At 32.8% G+C, this 24,001-nt stretch overlaps 2 protein-coding genes across 2 annotated transcripts; both read left to right on the forward strand.

Moving 5' to 3' along the window:
- Window positions 1–3,593: 3,593 nt before the first annotated feature.
- Window positions 3,594–6,252, forward strand: LOC132736784 (potassium voltage-gated channel protein Shaw-like). Its single transcript, XM_060724002.1, has 2 exons — window positions 3,594–4,274; window positions 4,822–6,252. The coding sequence occupies exons 1-2, from the start codon at window positions 3,720–3,722 to the stop codon at window positions 5,686–5,688; spliced, it is 1,422 nt and encodes a 473-aa protein (XP_060579985.1). The 5' UTR covers window positions 3,594–3,719; the 3' UTR covers window positions 5,689–6,252.
- A 12,236-nt stretch (window positions 6,253–18,488) lies between these two features.
- On the forward strand, window positions 18,489–21,694 carry LOC132736785 (potassium voltage-gated channel protein egl-36-like). The gene is made up of 2 exons (XM_060724003.1): window positions 18,489–19,162; window positions 20,259–21,694. Exons 1-2 carry the CDS (start codon window positions 18,632–18,634, stop codon window positions 21,126–21,128), a joined length of 1,401 nt encoding a protein of 466 aa, XP_060579986.1. The 5' UTR covers window positions 18,489–18,631; the 3' UTR covers window positions 21,129–21,694.
- The last annotated feature ends 2,307 nt before the right edge of the window (window positions 21,695–24,001 follow it).

Genomic DNA, 24,001 nt, shown 5'->3' on the forward strand with positions numbered 1-24,001 from the left:
TCTATGGGCTTTGATGCTTAAACGAACAGACACTAATATACCTGATATATGAAACAGTAGATTAAGCAGTCAGATCATGAAATGATAATTTTTACGTCTATCATAATACCATCTACAGTACTAACATACTCCAAGACACAGTTACAGTAAGTTGTTTTGTTTCATGTTAACCATTTTCATTTATTTATGTTGAATTATGTATAAGCAAGTGCTAGGGAGGGAACGCGGATGGAAGCTTGCAATTATCACAACCTTCCATGAACATCCACAAACAGAGCCTGCAACGTTTTCATTTGTGCCGTTTTGAGGCTTTCTTGTCCGTGATATGCAGGCTCCTTAACATTTGATCCCCTTTTATTTAGTTTCGCCCATTGTTTTCTCGTTAAATTGGGACGAATTTATATTCCATGATAACCGCCGTATGAACACATTCGCAAATGTTAAGTTTGGAAATGCTAAGTTTGAACAGACAAAATAAAAACGAGCCTCCAACATTACCAATTTCTTTTTTTTTTTCCTTTTCTTCTTCTTCTTTCTTCTTTTTTTTGTTGTTGTTGTTTTTGTGATTATATTTCTCTCCATTCCTTACATTTTGGGGAAGACGTCTGTGATTGAGGCTACCAGTGGGGAAACACATTTTGATAACCAAGGTTATATTATTTTTTATAACATTCATTTATTTCACGGAAAGATTGTAACAGACAAACAGAAAAGGTGAAACTATTGTTGCTTAAATGAACTAGTCGGCTTTAATATTGTATTTTACGTTATCAATGTTAGGCAATCCAGATGAATATTTGAAGTGAGTCAGTCAACAATAATTACTCTAAAATAAAACGAAGACAGGCCCGATTTCATACTGGTCGCAAAGATTCACTTTTGGTTCCAACAGGTTAGTTTAGAATTCTTAGATATGTGATAATTCATATTAAATGATTGAGGTGGCATTTATCACACCGATGTGTATAAATGGGGAGAGTGCAGGTAATAGTCAAAATAACATTACATTTTGACATCAATGTTTTCGGCCTTAATAGTCTTCTTTACATGTACATGTATAATATAATCAATAACCTATATGAGAGGAAAATTCTACAGATATGCTTTGGAGTGTATCGGTAACTGTTCAATTAATTAAAATAAAATTGTATCGCATTTTTTTTATGTTTTACGCAGGTTTTGTATTTTGTCCTAGATATTTTTCACTACAAATTATAAGACAATGACCAATGTAATGGTCAATCTTTTTAAATATAAAGATAAAAGAAAATGAGTATTATGTCACTTTAAGTATCGCTGTCATTAGTTTTAGGATGACGTGAGATAATGTTACATAGTACAATAAAGACCCTTTCATACCATCTTACAATCAATTAACGAATCTATACATGCATATGGTTATTAATATGCAACTTACTTATATCAAGACGAGCAATTATACAGATTAGTTTAGAAATAGTTGTAGGCTCGGTTTGATTGGCCATGCTCATTGACGGCACAAGTCAATGCAAGCCAGTATTCACGCCCACTGCCCATCCCGAAAAAGAAAACAAAACAAAAATTAAATTTAAACAGTATTAAATTATACCCGTATCTTAAAGCAGTCGTTAAAAAGTAATATTTTTAGTTTAATGAGGATACATTCTTTCGTAAATCATAAGAAACAATAGAACGCTTGATGCAAAGAGAGAATAATTGCACAGGTTTAAATGTTAATTTCTCATACGAGTGGTCTTTCCTGCCATGGTACATACCAATGGTATCTTTTGTGAGAATCTAGTCATAACGACCGATCTTCCATCAAGTTTTTTTTTATATTTCATTACTTGTGATTTAATAAAATGATGGAAGCCCGCTTTTGTAAATTGATAACCTTAGATATTGAGTACAAGTATTATCTATAGATTTGTAAAGATTTTCTGTACCAGCAATATTCATAGTAACCTTTAATGTTCAATGCAGTTTCGTCATTTTGGGCGTTCCGTAGAGATTCCTTTATTTTCTATTGTATTGATTTTCATATTATTTCTTTGGCATTAATAACGCCGCGTACTCTTGCTTCGTCCTAACGCATTATCTTCTCCTCCTTTGTTCAGTGCAGTAATAAATGGACTTCTTGTCAGTTGTTCTATGTTGCAGGATTTTGTTGGTCCTACGTTCATTGAATGTCACCCTTTCTTGTTGATCTTTGTTTTCATATTTTAAGGAAACATACAAAAGTTAAGAACTTCTAATTTAGTAATATTTTGGTTACAAATGCTTTCTTTGCTTGACACTTCTTAAAAAGTCCGAAATCACGCGACTGATAAAAATAGAAGGAAATTTTATCCCAATATTAAATCGTTATCCGGCGATTAAATGTTGTTTCTTATCAGTTATTATGCTACTACCAATTTACAGACGATTAGTCCTTGACGGCTTATTGACCGGATTATAAAAAGTTAAATATTCCAAATGTTAAAACATAATACTACGTGTAAATGATAGATATTTATCCTACTAAACGACTTTCATTCATGTTTTCGTAATTGTTGGTTTGGTTGTTTTTGTAAATGTTGCTGTCAATTTAGTTTCTATAGCCCTTGATATTGCTTTGTGTGTGTCGGTTTTTATAATAATAATTATTATTATTATTATTATTATTGTTGTTGTTATCATTATTAGAGGAGGACATCCGTGGCCAAATGGTTAAGGACGTTTACTTCAAACTACTTGCCTCTCACCATAGGTTCGAGCCGCGCAAGCGTCGCAGGATTATACATGTGAGAAATCTATCAAGCTACCCCTCCTCCTTTAAAAACACACAAATATTCAGGAGTTAGTCTGGCATTCTAATAGTCTCCTGAATATGCATTACCCCTTGTTAAAACTTTGTAATCCCATCCCTGTTTTAAATAATCCTAGATCCACGCCTGTTACTCATTATATCAAGCCGTCGAACCGGCAAAATAAAATATTGTAAGCTAAATTTTAAATCAAATCCTTGTTAATAGATGGTTATTAATGGTTTACTACTGATAACGAAGGCTCACACCTTTATAATCGGCTGCAATCTCTTAACTCGTTATAAAAACATCATTTTGATCGTAAATAAGTCGATGGAATAATAAAACGTATTTTTAATTTATTCAGATTTAAAAAATAACCACTGAGAATATGTGATCGCATGAATATATTTTGAAGCTCTTAACCAGTAATAAGTAAGTGTTCACTTATTCTGAAGCTGTCATCAATAAAAACTATACTTAATATTGTGTGCTTATGTAAACACTTCACTTTAATGTACATATATGATTTTGTAATAGATATTGGTGAGACCGCCATTAATTATATACATTGTAAATTAAAAGCTATCGAATATCTTGGGCCTTGGTTAATCTATTTATGTGATTTTAATCCGCTTTGATATATTCAAACATTCATTAATAAGGATAGAGTTTTGTTAAAATTTCGAATGTAGTGCTTAATTTATATCTAACATTTTAATCGTGCTATATTATTGATATGACATTAACGAAGTCCGTATTCCGATTAATGAATAATTAAAATATTTATGCGGATGTTATAACAATTATATCCAATGCTTGTTATGGGTTTTATTGGAAAGACGTACTGATATTAACGTATTTTCATGTGTAAAAGATACTCTTGTATCAATTTTTCATTCATTTAATCAGTTTTTTAACGACATAAATATTAATGATTTGTAATCTTCAATCATGGCAAATCAAAGATTATCGGATACAGTGACTTTATCTGTTGGTTCCGTGTTATTCAAAACAACAAGAAGTTTATTAAAAACATTTGATGGAACATTGTTATCAAATCTCGATGAGCTATCTACAGAGTTTGACGCACGCGAAAATGTCTACTATTTTGATCGGGATCCGGAACTCTTCCGGCATATCTTAAATTCCTATCGACTCAAAGAGGTCCATATACCAAGAACAGTTTGTCCGTTAGTATTCAAAAAGGAGATGGAGTTTTGGAGTATACCAATTCAGATGATTGCCCCATGTTGCTGGCAATACCTGTACGAATCTGAAAATAACCTGGCCGATCTTAATATAGTTATGAATGAGGACAATGATTATAAGAAAAAATGGAGCAAACATAATCATGTTATACCAGGTGAGAAAGACGTTGCTACATCAGCAGAAATGCAAGATGGGACGGGACAAGAGATACACAAAAAAGGTATAGAAGAGAATGGATCAAGAAGATCTAAAATCTGGTTATTTCTCGAAGAACCAGCGTCTTCAACAGCAGCAAAGGTAAAAATACGTGTTGCGTGTATACAATAATATCTTAAATTGAAAATCAATGATATAAATGGGAGACAAAAGCGATTCATTTATTTTGTTGCAAACATAGCCATGTTACCTACATCCATTGCAAAAAGCAATACATGCGAGAAGTAGCAACGTCATAGCTTTATACGGATAGTCTAAAAGCGTTCAAGAATGTATTAAACTAAATTTCATAAAATGTTTTGTGACGTTATAGAAAGCTCTTGATTGTTCATGCTGTAATATCTTACTGATTTGATTTACCTCATTCATCTATATTAAACATTTTGCCTCCCGACAGACGCTTAGAAACTATGAAAAGCACAATAAGACTCGGTATGTTTCACCACACTTGCATGTATATAGTTAAGTAACAGATACTATTGCCATATCATTAGTCAAAATTATTCATTATAAATTTAATGGAGTTTCCTGAAGATATCTTTATGTTATTATGAAGGTCTTGTGCTATTTCTATTGCTTAAATTATACAATTTTCTATAGAACTAGATGCAATTGTTTTATTTTGCAGGTCTGGTATTATTTCTACATCTTTGTTGTACTGGTAAGCGTAGTCCTTTATCTTATCTGGTTGGTTCCGTCAGTAAGAGTATCAAGATACCTCTCAACACTTGACCAGGACAGTATCGACGTGTTTAGTCTAAACAGCACAGCCTACGAAGATTTACAAAAGACCTACAATGAAAAGATTATGATGGCGGGAGGAACGGATCCACATCCAGTTTTGCTTGCCGTAGACGTGTTTTGTATAGTATTCTTCGCTTTTGAATTGTTACTAACAGTCTCTGTATGTCCAAACAAAAAAGCGTATTTCTGTGATATATACAATTTGATAAAAGTTATTGTATGTTTATGTATGACGATCACAGTGGTTATGGAGATAAACAAAGACATTTTGAAAGAAAACAATCGGGTCGCTCATTTCATGATGGCATGTAGGGGGTTGGCATCATTACGATTGTTGCTGATATTCAGACTTAGAAAAATCTTCAATTCCTTGCATATCATGTTAGTTGCTCTAAAACACAGTCTTAAGGAGCTGATGCTTCTTTTATTCACGTTTCTTGTGCTTGTCGTCATTTATGCATGCCTGATTTTCTCTGCTGAAATAGAGAGTGACATGTTCCCAAACACTCAGTTGACAATGTGGTGGGCGGTGATTACGATGACAACTGTCGGATATGGGGATTTTTATCCAGTCAGCACGTTTGGCTACATCCTAGGCGTAGTTTGTGCAATAAATGGAATAATTGTACTGGCATTACCCATCGCTGCTATAGCTGGAGTATTCAGTAATTTGTTTTCCAGAAATAGTGAATTTCAAAGGCACAAGAAGGCTGTCAGAGATGATAAAGGTGTTTTGACGGCAAAGACATAAGAAATACAATTATTTGTAAGAATTGAATATCTCCGGTTTCGGGAAGTTTTTGCTTTCGTGTCATGAAAATAGAGAAAATAAGAATCCCTAAAGAAAGTCCAAACGGCAAAATTGAGAGTGTTACAGACTCGGTAACTCTTGTTCAAATACATTAATCGTATGTCATGGATCACATCAGCAGGCAATCTAAGACGATTTATCATATATTTATCATATTTTCTACCATTAAAAATATAATTTAGCCAATAACATTATAGATATAATTATTTCTTACGATTGTTTTTATGCCTACAAACAATCTTTCAAATTAAGATATGTCCAAATCGATTCGCACTGTATTTAACTCCTCCGATATGACTCTGTATACATGTATATTATTTTATAATACTTTGATGTTTGTCAATATATGACTTATAGGTCAATTTGGCCGGGCGTGCATGTTGTTACACTTATTTTTCATATATCATATCTTTGATTTTACACATGTCACTATAACAAATGAATTTCCTATTTGATCTTATCTTATCTTCACCTGGATTTAATCATTGCTTTTTATGGACAAAATCAAATAATTTCAAGGTAAGGTTAAAAAAAACACTGTAATACACCATTATGACCAGATAGCCACTTTCATAACAAATGGCGTTATGTCATAACATAAATATGGCGTTATGACGTAGTTGAATGCATGGGATAGTTCTTTATCCGATTATAATAATTTGTTTTGCTTAAATTCTTATTTTCATATTGTTACTTAGATAATAACAATATTAAAATGCACTTATTCTTATCATAAGATTTTTTGTTTTATTATTTTGTTGACATGGAGTCTATTTTGGCATAAAATTGCACCTTATAAAATTATTGTTGGGCCCATGGAAAATATCCTGTTGTTGACAATGTCAACAATAAATTGCGGTTATAAGCGGCTAAAACACAGAAGCAAGTCAGTTGTAAAAAGATACGTGACAGGCTACTCAACATGGCATCATTGCCAATTTTAACATATTGCCTTTATATAAAGGATAAGAGTTTTTATAAATATATAATACTTTATACATTACTAAATATATAATACTTTATACATGACTCATGCATTAGATGTATAATAATGATATTGACATAACATTAAGTGTGTCATATATTTATTTGTATCAATATGAAATCAATGTTTGCATATTACTAATCTATACAATCAAACGCTTTAAACGATTATTATCACCTCATCTGATTTAAACCATAATACTATGTATACTTAGGATTTAATATATTAGTACGTATGGCGCAGCGGCGCGACCAATTTAATTTTGTAAATACGTACTAATAATCCTTACAAGCTATGTATTTTAAATTATTTTTTATAAACGTTCGTTATACAAGTCTGATTAACCAGTTAGCCGATTCACCAAAGTAAATGTATTACGATTCATTTGAAATGCTGCAATCCTTTTGGACAAAAAAAATAAGTTCAAACACTAACAGGTGTTTGTTTTTAAACCAATTTCAATCTTGATTTTAAAGGCTTTATCTAATGTAAGTGTTTGAAATTATTTTTTGTCCAATGAGATGGCAGTATTTTTCAAATTTTGAAAGAATTAATTTTAGTAAATGAGCTTTAAACAACCAGTGCTACTAACCAGTGCCGCGCCTGGCCAATTTATTTTTGTAATAACGTACATATATACTTTAACCTATACAAAATTGTTTCATAAATCTTAAGAATAGTATAATTATGTTGCTTCTGTAATCTTAGTGTCGATTCTCGAATGAGTTGTACATAAATGTTTATGTTATTTAATACATATGCAAACTTAGCGTAAACAGAAATAAAATATTCCGGAACAAAATGTTGCTTTTTTAAGGAATTTAAAACGGTTAGCAATGATTTCTTGATTTTTCCATAAAAGGAAATATACCAACATATGTCTTACATACAGGCATTTCGGAACTGTTCTTTTACAAAATTCCAACAAAAATAATTTAGACTACACACAGATATAACTTTGTACACTTTAAAATAGTTTGAATTATATTTTGTATTGAATAAAAATGTTGTTGCAATTGCTTTAAGCACCATTAAAGTGTTATTATGATTTTTTACATTTTAGAATTTTATTCAAGTAAATTCCAGAAGGTCATAGACCCATGAGGACAATATATTTACAAACAATCAACCTAGTAACATAATAGGAATACATGTATAAAGACATCAGCAGTTAAGTGCATGATAGATATTTACATTATTATCTGTGACAATTCATCCGAAGTAATGTTAGCGTACAAATATTCTATTTCTATATAAAATCAATGCACATTATTATAATTTTTTTTTACTTAATACAATAATATTTGATAATTGTATATATTCACTAGTACAAATAGAATAGTAGCAAAATGTGTGATCGTCGTATTTAAGTATAATTTCGGTAAATACTACCAGATTAGCTTGTCAAAATATAATAATAAAGGAGTATCTATAAAATCAATCCGTAGACCATAGTTCCATCTATCTTGACGTTCGAAAGTTTCAAGATAAAGTGTGAAAGATCCACTGACAGAAAACATATTAGAAAAAGTATACTCGATATAAAAAAATTAAAAATTATTTATTTGAAGGAAAATGTTACAAAAACGAAACACAAGACTTCTGATAGCAGATATGATGATCGTTATATACAAAACGGTTTGATAGTTGATTAATAAACCTTTGTATGTAAGATTCAACTAAAAACAATGATAAATGCATGATACAATGCATGTCTGAATATTAAAAAATATTTCTGTTCTATTTTCGAAAGCTTTATTGACAAAAATATTCAGATTTCTTATTACTTTCAAGTTCTCAGAATTAAATAGCTCTGTTAATTTTTAACATATTTGGGTGTCTCCAATAATAACCAGATATATACTTCTTTTGTATGAGATTATACATCGCACATTCTAAAACAAAATGATATACATCTTCTATTACATTGCAGTGATAACATATTCTTTCATTCAAAAAAGTGCATATAGGTTTCGTCCACATCCCCATTTCAATATTCAATCTATAAGACGATACCCTTTATTTTGAAATAAATATGCGATATGTTAATTAAGCTTAAATGTGGCTGTAGTTGAATGTTTGAAATGCACCTATAAAAAGTAGCTCTACTAGAAATTTGAAGTCTACTATCCCAATTCTGTAAAAATTGATCTTTAATTCTTTGCTTCACTATATTCAAAAATGCATATGTGTTTCCAACAGTTTGAAAAAGCCATGCATCATAAAAACCAAGATTACAAAGTAAATTTCTTAATAGAGAAAACCAGTGTTTGTGATAAGGATTATCTATATCTTCTTTTAACATAATGTACATTTTTCTAACATATTCATTATCATTTAGACCAATTTTTACTGAACTGCATGTGCAACCTTTCAATAGCTTTTATAAACCCCCAAAATTCGGAACTATAATAAAGAATAGGAGAAATAAGTTTGTCAAAAAGTTCTAACTTATGTTTAGCAGATATATCTGTAAATTTAAATAAATACTTATACATTCTAAAAATTGCCTTTGTGGCCTGTCAATGCCAGAAAGTGTACTTTGAGCTTCAGAGAAAGAACCACCGGTAGTAAAGACAATACCCAAGTAAGTGAACTTACATACAATTTCAACAGGATTACCATTATAACTAAACGAAATATTACTTTGTAAAAAGGCCACCTTTGCAGAAATAATTACTTCAGTTTTTTTCTGAATTAAAAACAAGTTTCCACTGTAACAATATTCGTATAATGCATCTAAACTACTTTGTAATTCAATATAACTATTTGCAAATATAACAATACCATCTGCATATAAGATTATAAACATTTTAAACATTTGAACATCAATGCCTTCTAAACCTTCATCAATAAATATCTTCTAAATCATTAAGAAACATTGCGAAAAGAAAGGGAGACAAACACTCGCATTGTGTGACACCTAACATACATTGAAATTGCTCACTTATTTTGTTAGAATATTTTAACTCAGAATTTAACTGCTCAATACATAGATATAATTATATATAACGTGTTTCCACGAAAACCTAACTTAATAATCTTTAACCATAAATCATCTCTGACAACATAATCAAAGGCTTTACTGAAATCAATAAATGCACAAAAAAGTTGTTTCCCGTTATTTAACATATGACTAATAAGACCATGAGGTACAAAAATATTATCTGTAGTACCTATTTTTGACCTAAACCCCGATTGCGCCTCAACATTAGCACCGTATTTTTCCGCCAATTATGTATATCCGCGTAAATAATTTCCCTAAGGTACTTAACAGTGTTATTCCTCTATAATTGCTTTCATCGTTTATATTGCCTTTTTATGTAATGAAACAACATATCCCTCTGACCAACTTTCAGGAAATATCCCGAAGTAAATATTCTATTAAATACGATAATAAGAAAGGTAATAATATATGTTTGCCATGTATAAAGAATTCATTAATATATGTATCTGGCCCACTACTGATACTTGCTTTTAAAATACAACCCTCCTGTATTTGTCCATTCTGTTCTTGAAACATTATCTTAAATTCATTCTGCTTATATCTTACAATAAAAAAACAGTACATCTTCATCAGGTTGGAAAAAATGATCATCGGTGTTATTAACTGATTCAAAATATTTCTTAAAAATATCAACCGATATATTCGATAGTGTTACACCAGCGCATTTTTTCAACATGTTCCAGTATAACTTAACATTATTATGTTTGACCTGGTTTAATTTTTCAGTCTCTCTTTTGTCATATTCCAGTTTACATTTTCTAACGCAAGCCTTAGCATTCCGGTTATCATCCGATTTGTCCTCTAAAGACATTAAACAATTTGTAAACATTTGATCATTTTTTATAACATTCTTCAGTATACCATTTACAACAAAAATTACTGTTCACATCAAGAACGGAACCAGATTCGCATTTTACCTCTCTCTTAAAAAAGGAAGATGCAACCTCAGAAATAATATTCGAAAATTCATCGATACATAAATTTATCTCATTTGCCGAGACAGAAGTATTTACATGTTCATAAAAACTGTGTAATTTTGACATAAAATCAGCGGATGATAATCTCTTAATATAATCTTCTTTCACACATATATAAAATTATCGCTTGCGGATACAATATGTACATCATTTAAAATACTAATGTCGCAGGATGCAAGTGAAAAATTAATGAGGCAATGATCAGATAAAATATTCGGTTCTAAGATCTCAAACTAATCTATACAATGGAACAAAGTTTGTGTAGTTAAAACATAATCCAAAACACTCGATCCCCTACTACCTACAAATGTGTAATTACCGACATTTCTGTCAGCTCCCAAACGACCATTTAATATAAGGAGACCTGTTTGTTGACAAAGATTGAGAAGAAATAAACCATTGTCATTCAAATGGCCTTTATCCTTAAAAAACGTTTATTCTTTAAGTCTGCAACAATGTCATCCGGTAAAACGTGCATGTGTTAAAAAAAATTATCATCTTGTACAAAGTCTGGGTAGTCTGATGTACAGGCATTCATGCCTCCGCAGACAAGTAAATTTAAATCATTTTCATACTTAGAATATTAAGTTGTAATAAAGTCAATTAATCAATCAAAAGTATGTGTTTCAATCATTGACTGTCAACTGTTATTTTAACTTTTTAAGGTACAACGTAACAAATAAACAAATCATATTGTAAAAATAATTATTCAGCGTTGATTTTGATACAAATTATATCATCCTTACATTGAAATACTAAAAGTGTCATTTGTAACAAATTGATTTCTAACAATACTTCCTGACGTTCTTTTGCTATTTTTTCTTAATTTCATTTCCATTTAATACAAAATGTTCAAAATTCTCTACACACAAGTCCGATTGCTCGGTTTCCAGGTTTCTTGGAATAAAACAATATCATGATTAAGAAAAATGTCTTTTAAATCTTTTGAATTTAGTTTATCGGTTCGTCTTGTTTTCAGGCCTTGAACATTTAACAATGCTAATCGTAACGAGACCTCTGCTTTGTTTCAGGACTATAAGAAGAATTCCGTCGATTGACCTTGTTTTGTTTGTAATGAGACATTCATATTTATAGCATCTGGTAAAACCCGATAATTTTTCCGTGTAACACTTACACTTTGTCGCCTATATGGTGTAGCAAAACTTGACTGCTTTTCTGACCTTGTGGTTGCTCGTGCATTTCGAGACCGCCCACACAACAATGAACACTGTTCTTTCACTGCAGTTTTATTACTGTTCAATATTTGTTTACAAGCCTTATTTTCTGTGCAATCTACTACAGTTTTTAAATGGGTATTTTCAGACAAGTCATGATATGGAATTTTGTTCATATTTAAAACTGTGTTTGTGTCTTTATCTGGATGAAAAGAATTCGAAAATTCATGCGATTCATGTGAATGGGAATTGTTTTTCTCCGACTGTTTGACGCGAAATGTTCGGATCTGTTCTAAAATGATCAGATAGTTAGGAAGCTTATTGGTGTCACTTGAGGAGAAGTTTTTCATAGGTTACTGATTGAAGGTGGTCACACTTAGTTGGATGTGTGAAGTGACTGATCAGACTTTTGCATTTTGACTGTGCGGTTGTGCATACATGTAATTGGTAATTGTTTGTGTGTGTTGTAACTGTTACATGTCGTTCCTTGATTCAAAGCTAAGGGAGGGAACTCAGTGTTTTGTCCAGGGATGTGATTGAGACTATGTGGCGGAGCAACATTGAAAGTATTGTTTGTATCGATTGTTGGAGGCGGGACACTAAAGTTCTAAACAGTATGCACCAGGTGTACGCTTCAAACAATGTGCTCTGGGAACTTTTAATTATTTCATCAAATACTTCAAAGATGCCCCTGAAATTTGTCATATGTGTTTATGAATGAGTATTGATTGAATATATATGAGCCGCGTCACGACAAAACCAACATAATGGGTTAGCGAACAGCATGGATCCTGATCAGACTGCGCGGATGGCCAGGCTGGTTTGGATCCATGCTGGTCGCAAACCCATTATGTTGGTTTTGTCGTGACGCGGCTCATATACTTTTTGTAAGGAATGAATTTGCAGTTTTTGTGGAAATTTGGAATTTATGAACATAACTGATATTTCAATTGAAATTTCAGATATGTGTATTTTGCCTAAGGCGGATTTAGCAGATCAGTGTTTACCGGGGATTATTCAATATAATAGGTGTAGCCTAAATAATATAAGGCAATTATCAGCAGCCAAACACTAGAAACATTGAAACAGCTAGACATACTTAAGCAATATAGGGGTACTAGAGGGGGTCGTGTCATTGAAAGACGAATATGGGACACAACTGATGGAGTTCACCTTCATAATATTAGAACTTTACCTCAGAATGTATCAACAAGAATAACACATTTTGAACATAGACATAATCCCAATATAAACAGTCACTGTGTTAATCCTGACAATTTGAGAAAGATCACATTTGGACCACTGTCTGTTTGTAAAGAGCAAACTAAGATTAAAGTATGTTGTCACAATTTAAGATCAGTGAAAAATAAGAGTTTGGCCTTTTCTGATTACATCATATCAAAAGATTTTGACATCATCGCTGTGACAGAAACGTGGCTTGGTGGTCCTGGTGAAACAGCGCGTATTGCCGAATTAGTACCTAGTGGATACAAAATTGCCCATGTTTCTCGTCAAGGTCGTGGTGATGGAGTAGCGGTTATTTACAAGGCACCACTAAAACTTACTATGCTTGCATCCAGTCGCAATACTAATGTTACCTCGTTTGAATATATGGACTGCAACATCACTGTAAAAACTTTTCTCTACGATTAGCTGTGGTATATAGGCCGGCTCCAAACAAACACAACGGCTTTAAGACTAGTACATTTCTTGATGAAGAATGGCCGACATTTCTTGCAAACTTTACAACTGCTGAAAGCGATATTGTTGTGGTGGGCGATGTTAATATTCACCTGGACGATCTTTCAAACCCTAACACCGCAAAACTCAAAAGTGTCTTGGAAGCGTGTGGCATGCGTCAAAACGTCACTGAACAAACTCATGTAGCAGGCCACATACTAGATGTGCTCATTACCAGAGATACAGACTCAACAGTATCAGATGTAGAAATATCTGATCCTGGACTCCCAGACAATAATGAAAACACGTCTCGTGATCACTTCGCTGTTGTATTTAATGCTAAAACCACCACCAGTACGAAAAACTGTGACTTACAGAAAATTAAAATCAATAGATGTTAATGAGTTTAAAACAGATATTTTGACATCTGATATTTTAAATAGTGTTAAAGAAAGCTCCAATGTTGATGAACTAGTTGATGCCTACAACAACGGCCTTTCTCTCCTTCTTGACAAACACGCACCCCTTTAGCCCAAGAGCATTGTTCTAAGACCAATAAATCCGTGGTATTCCCAAAAACTACACGATGCTTAACATTTAAGACGTCAGTAAGGGCGGAAGTGGCGCTTGACTGGATTGAAAATTGATCACTTTATATATGGAAACCAATGCGCTGTTACGAATAAGCTTCTAAATATGTCCAAAGTCAAATACTACACTGAGAAAGTAGATTCAATTGGTCGTGATATGAAAAACCTTACCAAAGTGACCTGGCATTTGATGGGTGCAAACACAGATCTTGTCCTGCCATCTGGTAATCCTGCAAACGCTCTAGCACAAGACTTTAGTGACTTCTTTGTGGATAAGGTTGAAGGCATACGTAATGGTATAGCCAGGACCAAGTCTCACCAACAAACAGACAATGTTGTCCCTAAAGCACCTTTCAATGGAGAGCAATTTTCAAAATTTTCAGTAGTCTCTGAGATGGAAATTTCAAAAATTATTCGCAATTCGCCAAACGAATCCTGTGAACTTGACGCCATTCCAACATGGCTGATGAAAGATTATTTAAATGAATTATAACCATTGATCACAAAAATTATAAACTCTTCACTTGAGAGGGCCTATGTACCACCCGCTTTTAAAAGTTCTAGAGTCAGACTTTTAATCAGTCAGGGTTGGATCAAGATGTTATGAAAAACTACCGGCCTGTATCTAATTTACCGTTTGTCTCCAAAACTCTCGAGAAAATTGTCGATTCCCAACTTGAAAGACACTTATCTGCACATAAACTTCATGAAGAGCGTCAGTCTGTTTATAGGCAGTTTTATTCAACAGAATCTGCTCTATTATGTGTACAAAATGACATTCTCCGTTCTCATGATCAGAATGAAGCTACTGTTCTAGTAATGCTGGACTTATCTGCTGCTTTTGATACGATCGACCATAGTACCTTCCTTTGCCGGCTCGAACAACACTTCGGAATAGTAGGCAAACCATTACAATGGATGAAATCATATCTGTGTGAGCGTCATCAAACTGTCTGCGTCAATGGTGAACTGTCGAAACATGTACGCATGACATTTTCTGTGCCACAAGGGTCCGTTCTTGGTCCGAAAAATTACATCATGTACACCAAACCTGTGGGCGCGATCTGTCGGAAGCATAAACTTCATCATCATTTCTACGCTGACGACTCGCAATTGTACATGGCATTTAAACCAAAGGAAGCCATTTCACGCAATGAGACCTTGCGACGGATTGAAGCATGCCTGAATGATATCATACTATGGATGAATAATAACTTTCTGAAACTCAATGCGGACAAAACAGAGGTGATCGTCTTTGTACCAAAACAAAGTGATATTGAAGGTTTTATAGTAAGAGTCGGTGATTCTGTAATAAAACCATCAACAACAGTTAGAAACCTTGGCGCCGTATTGGACTCTCATTTAGACATGGAACAACATGTGCACTCAGTTTCTCGTTCATGCTTCATGAAAATACGAGAAATAGGTCAAATTCGGAAATACTTGACTGTTGATTCAACCAGAACCTTGATAAACTCGTTAGTGACATCAAAATTAGATTACTGTAATTCGTTGCCATATGGATCTCAAAAGTACGTTCTCAACAAGCTCCAAAATGTTCAAAATACGGCTGCTCGTGTAATTACCAGGACACCGAGAAACTGCCACATAATCCCAGTTTTAAAGGAACTACATTGGCTTCCGGTGCACATCAGAGTCGAGTACAAACTCCTTTCATATGTGTTTAAGGCGCTTCATGGACGGGCACCTACGTACATACGAAACATGCTAGATATTTATACCCGATCCAGACACCTTAGGTCACAGAATGATTGCTTATCACTTGTTGTACCGCGAAGTAGGACTGTGACTTATGGTGATCGTGATTTTATGACGGCAGCCCCATAACTCTGGAATGCCCTACCTAGAACACTTAAAAGCTGTGAATGAAACCCTAACAGTGTTTAAGAGAGCACTTAAAACTCACTTATTTAAGAGGTTTTATTTTGACCGATTATTTTTAAGGTTCTTACCTGAATTTTATTATTTATGTAGGTCTTTTTAACTTTTTAAAACTACATTTGTTTTGATTTTGTGACTTGAGCAATATTGATGCTTTAATTTTTTTTAATTTTTTTTTTGATGTTTTTTTTTTTTAATATTGTCATAATCATTTATTTGGTTATACTTTACAGTACTTTTGAACGTGTCAACGTACATGAAAAAGTGCTTAAGAAAGTTGGTATATAATAATATAATAATAATTATAGGACATATGACGACGTTCCAGCTTTACTGGTGGAGGCAGATCTCAGGTGCTCTTCGATGCATTATTTCAGGAACGAACGGGCACCTAAGTAGAACCAACGACGTGCCGTCAGCATGCTGGATAGCTTCCTCAAATGAAATATTCCAAAGTCCCTGTCGTGATTGGAACCAACAGCGGTGAGGGGAAAGTGGTTTAAAGTCAACGACCGTAACCACTCGGTAACGGACGCCCCATAGTATGGTTTACATAGTAGAATATATAAAGATTACATTGATAAAATACTGACTAATTGCTTTAATTTGGGATAAGTGCTTTGAAACCAGTTAAGTTCATTTCAATATAGAACAGATCGAAATTGCTTGAACGTTGAAAAAGTGCATTGGAACTAGTTTAGTTATTTTCGATATTGAATAAAATTGCTTAAATTTGGATAAGTGCTTTGAAACCAGATTAGTGAATTTTAATGTTGAACAGTTATTTCTTCAAATTTGGATAAGTGTACTGAAACTAGTATAATTAATTTCAATTTTGCTTGAACTTTAGATAAGTGCTTTGAAACCAGTTCATCGATACAAATATTGCTTATATTTTTCAAATGTACATAACTGACCCCTTTTCATATATGTTTATAGATTATGGGGTTCTCTTTTCAATTCAAGTTGCAATAAACAAAGTTCTAGTGCTCTTCAATGAAGCCTTTACAAGGAAACAAATGATCAAACGATAGTTAAATCTAAAATGTTAATAGCGACAGTCATGGAATAAAGAATCATAAGAAAATGATTGTGCTGTTGATGTGATATGATATGACATGTTCGTGTCTCAAGTCAGGCCATATTTGTGATTACTGAAATATATATAAAATAGAAATATACATAAAAACCAAGGGCCTCCTTTGTCAGTAGTTTAGGTCGCTGGCTTCAAATCATTTGCCCCGGTTCGAATCCCGCTAAGGATTTTTTCATGTTAGGAATTTATCCTGTGCTTACGGGAGGTCAGTGGTCCTACTTAGGTATCCGCTCATGCCTGCAATAATGTAGCTGAGTTTCATTCGACAGTAACAGATGGAAAGTCGCCGTACTTCAGTGTTTTTATATTTTTCTGATGCTTCCGGATCATGACGTTTTGATACCGCTTAAGTCGGTGCTTTGCGGCATGGGGGATGAGCACTTCTACATTATATCATACGAACAGTCTCAATCAAACTGAGCCTGCTATTTTCATATTTTAGTATTGTTTGCACTGCTCCTGATAGGACTTTTCATAAAAAACAACAACAAAAGACTAATAATTACATCAATGGCATTAAAGAAACAGATGTATATCTGATGGAAATATTTATCAGTGACATAAAATTGCTAATTCGGAACATTAATGGTCGTCAACAAACACAAAAAAGGAAGTTGTTGCAAAGTCATTTTGTTAAAAGACAGCAAGGACTTGATACATGATCTCTTTACGCAAATTGCATTATACTAAGCAGATTCCAACATTTATCATTTATAGTGTAATTTGTTACCATGAAATAATTCATCATTTTCAAACATAATTTGGACACATAACATACGTATAATATGCTACCAAATACAATGAAGTTATTATTCATTCTGAACTTACTTAATTCGACTAAAGTTCTGATGTACCCAAGTTATTTCTTGCATGTTGTAGCGTTAATGAGGACCTGAGTTTAATCACATCGGCACTGACTGTACAAACCATGATCCTGATATTCTTGAACATTAATTTCTATTGTGCTTGATGTAGAACTCATTAGACCATTATACAATAAATCACCCACTTTTAACAATTTGTTTAACCATTATGTATAGATGAAATGTAAACAGAAATTACAGTGACCACTTTAAACAATCTAAAGGCTATTGATTTCCGCTGTCCTAGCTGTATGATTTTAATCGTTCTTGAAATAATCAACATAAATAAAGATACACTACTATAATTGTTGTCGTTAAGTTATATCTAAATAATTGATCAGATTCTCCGTTGTAAATTTCTAAATAACCAATCAGGATTTGTCAAACAAATAATGAATATATCTGTCCCAATGGATTACGCATTCAATCTCTTGTCATATAGGCTGATATGAAGTGGGAAGATACACTATTAATAAATTTTAATGAATGAAAGATTATCAGGAATTTGTGATTTGTGCGAACAAAATATTTTTTATGTATAAATCTAATAAAACAGTTCTTTTACTGTCATTTGTTGTATTAAATATCGTAACTTTTTATAAACTGTGATGGGATCTGACAATATAACTATTTTCGTCGGCTCCGTGCAATTCAAAACAACAAGAAGTTTGTTAAAAGCTATTGACGGGACATTGTTGTCTGATCTCGACGAGACATGTAATCAGTATGATAAAGAAGAAAATGTTTACAATTTTGATCGGGATCCAGAACTGTTCCGGCATATCTTGAATTCTTATAGAATCAAAGAGGTTCATATACCAAGAACAGTTTGCCCGTTTGTATATAAAAAGGAGCTGCAGTTTTGGAAAATACCTATTCAACTGATTGCCCCATGTTGTTGGCAATATCTGTACGAGTCCGAAAGTAATTTAGAAGATCTAAAGATAGTTGTAAATGAGGACAATAACTACAAGACAAATTGGAACGCGAAAAATTACATTTTCCCGGAAACAAATCTGGTACCTGTTACAGAAAAGAAACAAGAGAAAGAAAAGTCATCAAGTAATGAAGGCAAAGATGGAAACATGTCTAAGGTATGGATGTTTCTGGAGGAACCGGGGTCCTCAACGGCAGCAAAGGTAAATAAACGTGTGGTGTTTGAAATAACAAAATTTAAAATGAAATTATTTGATTTGAATAAAAAGGAGCATTTACATGTACTAAGAACTAATACTTTATTACAAACAATAAAATCATGTGGTGATATTATATTTCGAACAATTGATGGATTGCAAAAAGTGTCATTCGTCCTTTAAGTATAATAATTATAAATATTTATAATGTGTTTAGAATGCATTATTTGAGTAAATGTTGAAAAGGTGGTCAGTTTACACTACCTGTACACGGTAATAATTTAAAATTGTTGCTTATAGTAAGTTGATCGCAATATTAGACATTTTGTAATGTATCATCTATGTCATTGAAAGTTATGTAAATATTTCATGTTGCATTCCAAATATGGTTTTCACTTTCATACAATGTAAAAATCAATATTCGGCTGGTAATGACTATATATTCCTATTGTCATTCCAGATAAATAAAATGCTAGAATATTTGCTTTATCATATGATGAATTGAATTGCGTCAATATGCGTAATAACTTAAAGGTTTTTTTTAACTCTACAACATGTAATTCAATTTATTGAAGAACAACGGCAAGTGTTTTTTCTTTCACGTTTATTTACACATCAAACAAATAATGATGTTTTTCGTAACTTTAAAGGAACGCCCAAGAGGTATTTTGACATGAAAAGACTACTAAAAAGGTTTGCTTTTTTCCGCTAGAACTGTATGTACCATCTGATGATGACAAAATGTCAGATCATATGCTCACTCTCTCCAAAATAATATTTTATAATATGAAATGTGTTTAAGTCCTTTTTATAGTAAGAGACGCTTTAAATTACATTTTTAATTTTATTCTGAGTATTCTGAGTATATCTCATAATTATATTTTGCATATTTCTTTTTATTTCAAGAGAAATTGCCGACCAAAGTAAGAATTCGAATCTTATATGCATATAGAACTCAATGGAGTTCATTATCTACTATTACATGTAAAAATGAAATTTTCTTATTTAATTGGTACTTAATTGCCCGAAAAATAATTTCAAAGGTGGTCGAAACTGTATGCGTGAATTACGATGGTCATAATGCTTTTCTTTCATATTGCAGATCTGGTATTATTTCTACATATTTGTGGTACTGGTCAGTGTAGTTCTGTATCTGATTTGGCTGGATCCCTCATTTCGGGTACCAAGATACCTTTCGACCCTTTCCGAGGACAGTGCAGACGTACTGAGACTGAACAGTTCGGCATATAATTACTTGAAAACATCCCTTTATAACGAAAAGATTATGATGGCCGGGGGAACGGATCCCCATCCGGTTATGTTTATTCTCGATGTTTTTTCGTTCGTATTTTTCACTTTTGAATTATTCCTATCAATATGTGTATGTCCGAACAAAAAGGAGTATTTCTACGATCTATACAATTTAATCAAGATAATCGTATGCATCAGTATGACCGTAACTTTGGGATTAGAAATAAACAAGGACATTTTGAAAGAAGATTTGTCTGTCGCACGTTTCATGATATTTTGCAGGGCGTTAACATCTTTGCGATTGTTGCTGATATTCAGGCTAAGGAAAATTTTCAATTCCTTGCATATCATGTTAGTAGCACTGAAACACAGTCTGAAGGAACTAATGCTCCTTTTATTTACGTTTCTTGTTCTTGTGGTCATCTACGCTTGTTTGATTTTCTCTGCTGAAATAGAGAGCGATATGTTCCCAAACACCCAGTTGACAATGTGGTGGGCGGTGATTACAATGACAACGGTCGGATATGGGGATTTTTATCCAGTCAGCACGTTCGGTTACATAGGAGGCGTGGTTTGCGCAATTAATGGAATAATTGTACTGGCATTACCCATAGCTGCTATAGCTGGAGTATTCAGTAATTTGTTTTCCAGAAATAGTGAATTTCAAAGTCACAAAAAAGCATCCGAAGAGGAAAAACAAATTTTAGCAGCGACAAAATAATTGATACTTGAGAGCAATTGAAACTTAAATGCATGTGGCTTTAGACACGCAAGAGACTATGAAAATGCAATATTTCTTATGCACACTGGCACCGGTCCAAGCATTATTCTTTTTTCACAATATGTATAGGAATATATTGTTTTTATTCCACAACCATTGAATTAAAATACAAAACACATTCTTTTACATATTCAGCACAATGCTTCGCAAATGTTGTTCTGAGCAATACTCAGTCTTTTCGAATCCCGTTTCGCGATCTATAGTAACATGTTAATGGAACAATGAGTGGTTGCCAATCATGCACTGCCTGCTCAAATATGTTTTAGTTGCATAACAATGGACATTTCTGAATGCATTGCAAACTGAAATTACGTTTGAAATTACACTTAATTGGATAACCCGGATATGTCAGCAATACTGTTAATGGCATATCAGGCAAAATTAAATGAGTGAAGGTTCAATTCTGAATTGATTGAACGTGTTGAATAAAACAATATTGTGCGATTGTCATTTTACTCAAGGAGTTCAATATTACGGATATAATATTCTATTTATCACATTTCATAGAAAGAGACGTTATAATTGAAATGATCCGCTGATCATCTTGTTACATTTAGCGTGTGTTTAAGATAATTTTGTATAACGAAAAAATGAGGTCACTTCAATATATGCACGGCCTGTGTCGGAAATTCGGCATGTATATCTGATGAAAGACATAATATACTAAAACAAAATGAATATGTTACATTTTATTGATTTTCACGCATAATATCATGTAGTCTTTGTTAAGATATCATCAAATCATAGGTTTAAATGTATGTAAAATATTTACGAACCTTAGATTCCGTGAAAACCCTTGAATCAGAACCATACATTTTTAATGTTTTAATCAATATTTGAAATAATTATGGAACATGTGCTTATTGTAGACCAATCCACTGTAATAGAGTCTGTAAAAACAGAGATCTAGATATGTTACTTGTATAAAAACTGAAATGTGTTACTTCTCTGTAATAATTATTATTATAACTTTTTCTCAAATATGTATCAAATTATTTGTTTAAATTTTTTAACTATTATTTGTTTATGTGACATATCTGTAAGTATTTTTAAACTACGTTGCTTTGCTATTTGCATTTGCCTTAAACAAACCGTGGATGTAAAAATGTAGAATGTTATAAAATATATAACTACGAAAGCTTACGAAAGTGCGAAATATTCAAAAAGCGATCAAAAAGTTTAAACTTTCCAATACCTATCGATGCTGATAGAACAGCAATCTTGCATAAACCTTAAACCAGAAAATAAATAAACCTTTTATTCGACTGTTTTACAACATAGAACATTTTATAGTTATTGTTCACTGATTGTTTGTTGAATTTATTTAGTGAACACGAAAAATAGAGTCGCTTTCCGTTTTTCCAAAACTGTTTACCTGTACCTCTTCAATAATTACATAAACTTTTGAATTTTTGGTCATTTTATTTACCTGTTTTTGTAAAGCTTCTCTTCAATAAACATTTTAAAAGGAAGCGCAATAGTTTGTTTTCATATCAATAAATAAGTGTAAATAAATCAGTATTCATTCGGCTTGTCCGTTATAATTGAAATGTATAGCTAAAGTGCGGACTGTGCTACAAACAACCCTAGTAATAGAAATTCATTGACAATTTTCTATTTTCTTATTTGCGTGAAATTACAAAGACTACCATTTCGCTGAAAGACCAGCTATTTATTTTGACTTACCTTATTCTGAACATAGAAAAGGACATGGACTTGAAGCGCTTGTTGGGAAAAACCACGGTGAGTCTTAAAACATATTTATCATGTCTTTTATTCTTTTTGAGTTTAAAATATACTTAGTTTAAGATACCCATATGTCATGTAAAAAGGCGGGGCTTGAAGCTTGTTAGGTAAACGTGTACACAACGCATGCAAAGTTCAATTATAATTAAAATGTGTATGAATGCACGGGTAGAAATTACGTACGAAAATGCACGTGCACTGAAACCGTGATGTATTGTGTACTTTTAATTAGTAATAAAATTGAGGGCAGAATTCCTAAAGAAAGCCAAAAACGACAAAATTGAAAATGCTGCAGGCTCGGTTTGATTGTGCCTGTTCATGGACGATACTGGAAAGTACAAGTTACCGTCCAGGCCCCCTAGCACCGGCGTAAGCAGAATTCAAAGTTTAAACTCGAAAATGGCGATATTTTGAATTTAGAAACATCCGCAGATTCTTGTTTCTGTATGGTTACGATAGTAACAATTTCAAAACCGGAAATAAATGCTTTGGCGATTTTTTTAATGGTTAAGACGTATTTATTTGATATCGGTTGTTATTTACATGTACTATTATATCAATCACTATTGAGACCATTTCCTGGATCTAACCAGGAACGGTTAGGATTCATGGTCGTGACCGGACTAGGGCTCCAACTCACGATCTTTGGGTTGAGCGGCTGGCACATTAACCACTATACAACCGCTCCCCTAATAATACTAAACCAACTGTTTGAGTCCGATTCTTTGTGAACTTGAATTCCGATTTTGTATTTTCGAAACCAGTTGTCGACCATGTTAATAGCTTCTTGCTTTTGTTACAGAAACCTGTCTTGATCAACTCGAGATCAGGTTCTGCGGCATCAGAACGGAACGATGAAAAACATACCGAACAAAATGTAAGTACATTAAAATTCTAAGAATAGAAAAGCTTTACTGTATATATGTATATGATCATGTAGTCAATGTCCACATCTTGGAAACTTTCTATTAAGACAATGTGATAAAGGTATTTAAACGCCGTTTTATTTTCCTTTGAATTTGCGAATATGTGATACATTAATATTAAACGTGCTGTTGTGCGTCTAC

This window comes from Ruditapes philippinarum, unplaced genomic scaffold (genome assembly GCF_026571515.1).
Source record: "Ruditapes philippinarum isolate M1 unplaced genomic scaffold, ASM2657151v2 ctg1262_1_1_1_1, whole genome shotgun sequence".
In the NCBI taxonomy this organism is placed as follows: domain Eukaryota; kingdom Metazoa; phylum Mollusca; class Bivalvia; order Venerida; family Veneridae; genus Ruditapes; species Ruditapes philippinarum.

What these genes read in the sequence shown, in the direction of transcription:
- LOC132736784 (XM_060724002.1), top strand. Translation starts at nt 3,720, where the DNA reads ATGGCAAATCAAAGATTATCGGATACAGTGACTTTATCTGTTGGTTCC. An exon ending in CGTCTTCAACAGCAGCAAAG is followed by an intron (nt 4,275 to 4,821) that starts GTAAAAATACGT and finishes TTTATTTTGCAG; the next exon opens with GTCTGGTATTATTTCTACAT.
- LOC132736785 (XM_060724003.1), top strand. Translation starts at nt 18,632, where the DNA reads ATGGGATCTGACAATATAACTATTTTCGTCGGCTCCGTGCAATTCAAA. An exon ending in GGTCCTCAACGGCAGCAAAG is followed by an intron (nt 19,163 to 20,258) that starts GTAAATAAACGT and finishes TTCATATTGCAG; the next exon opens with ATCTGGTATTATTTCTACAT.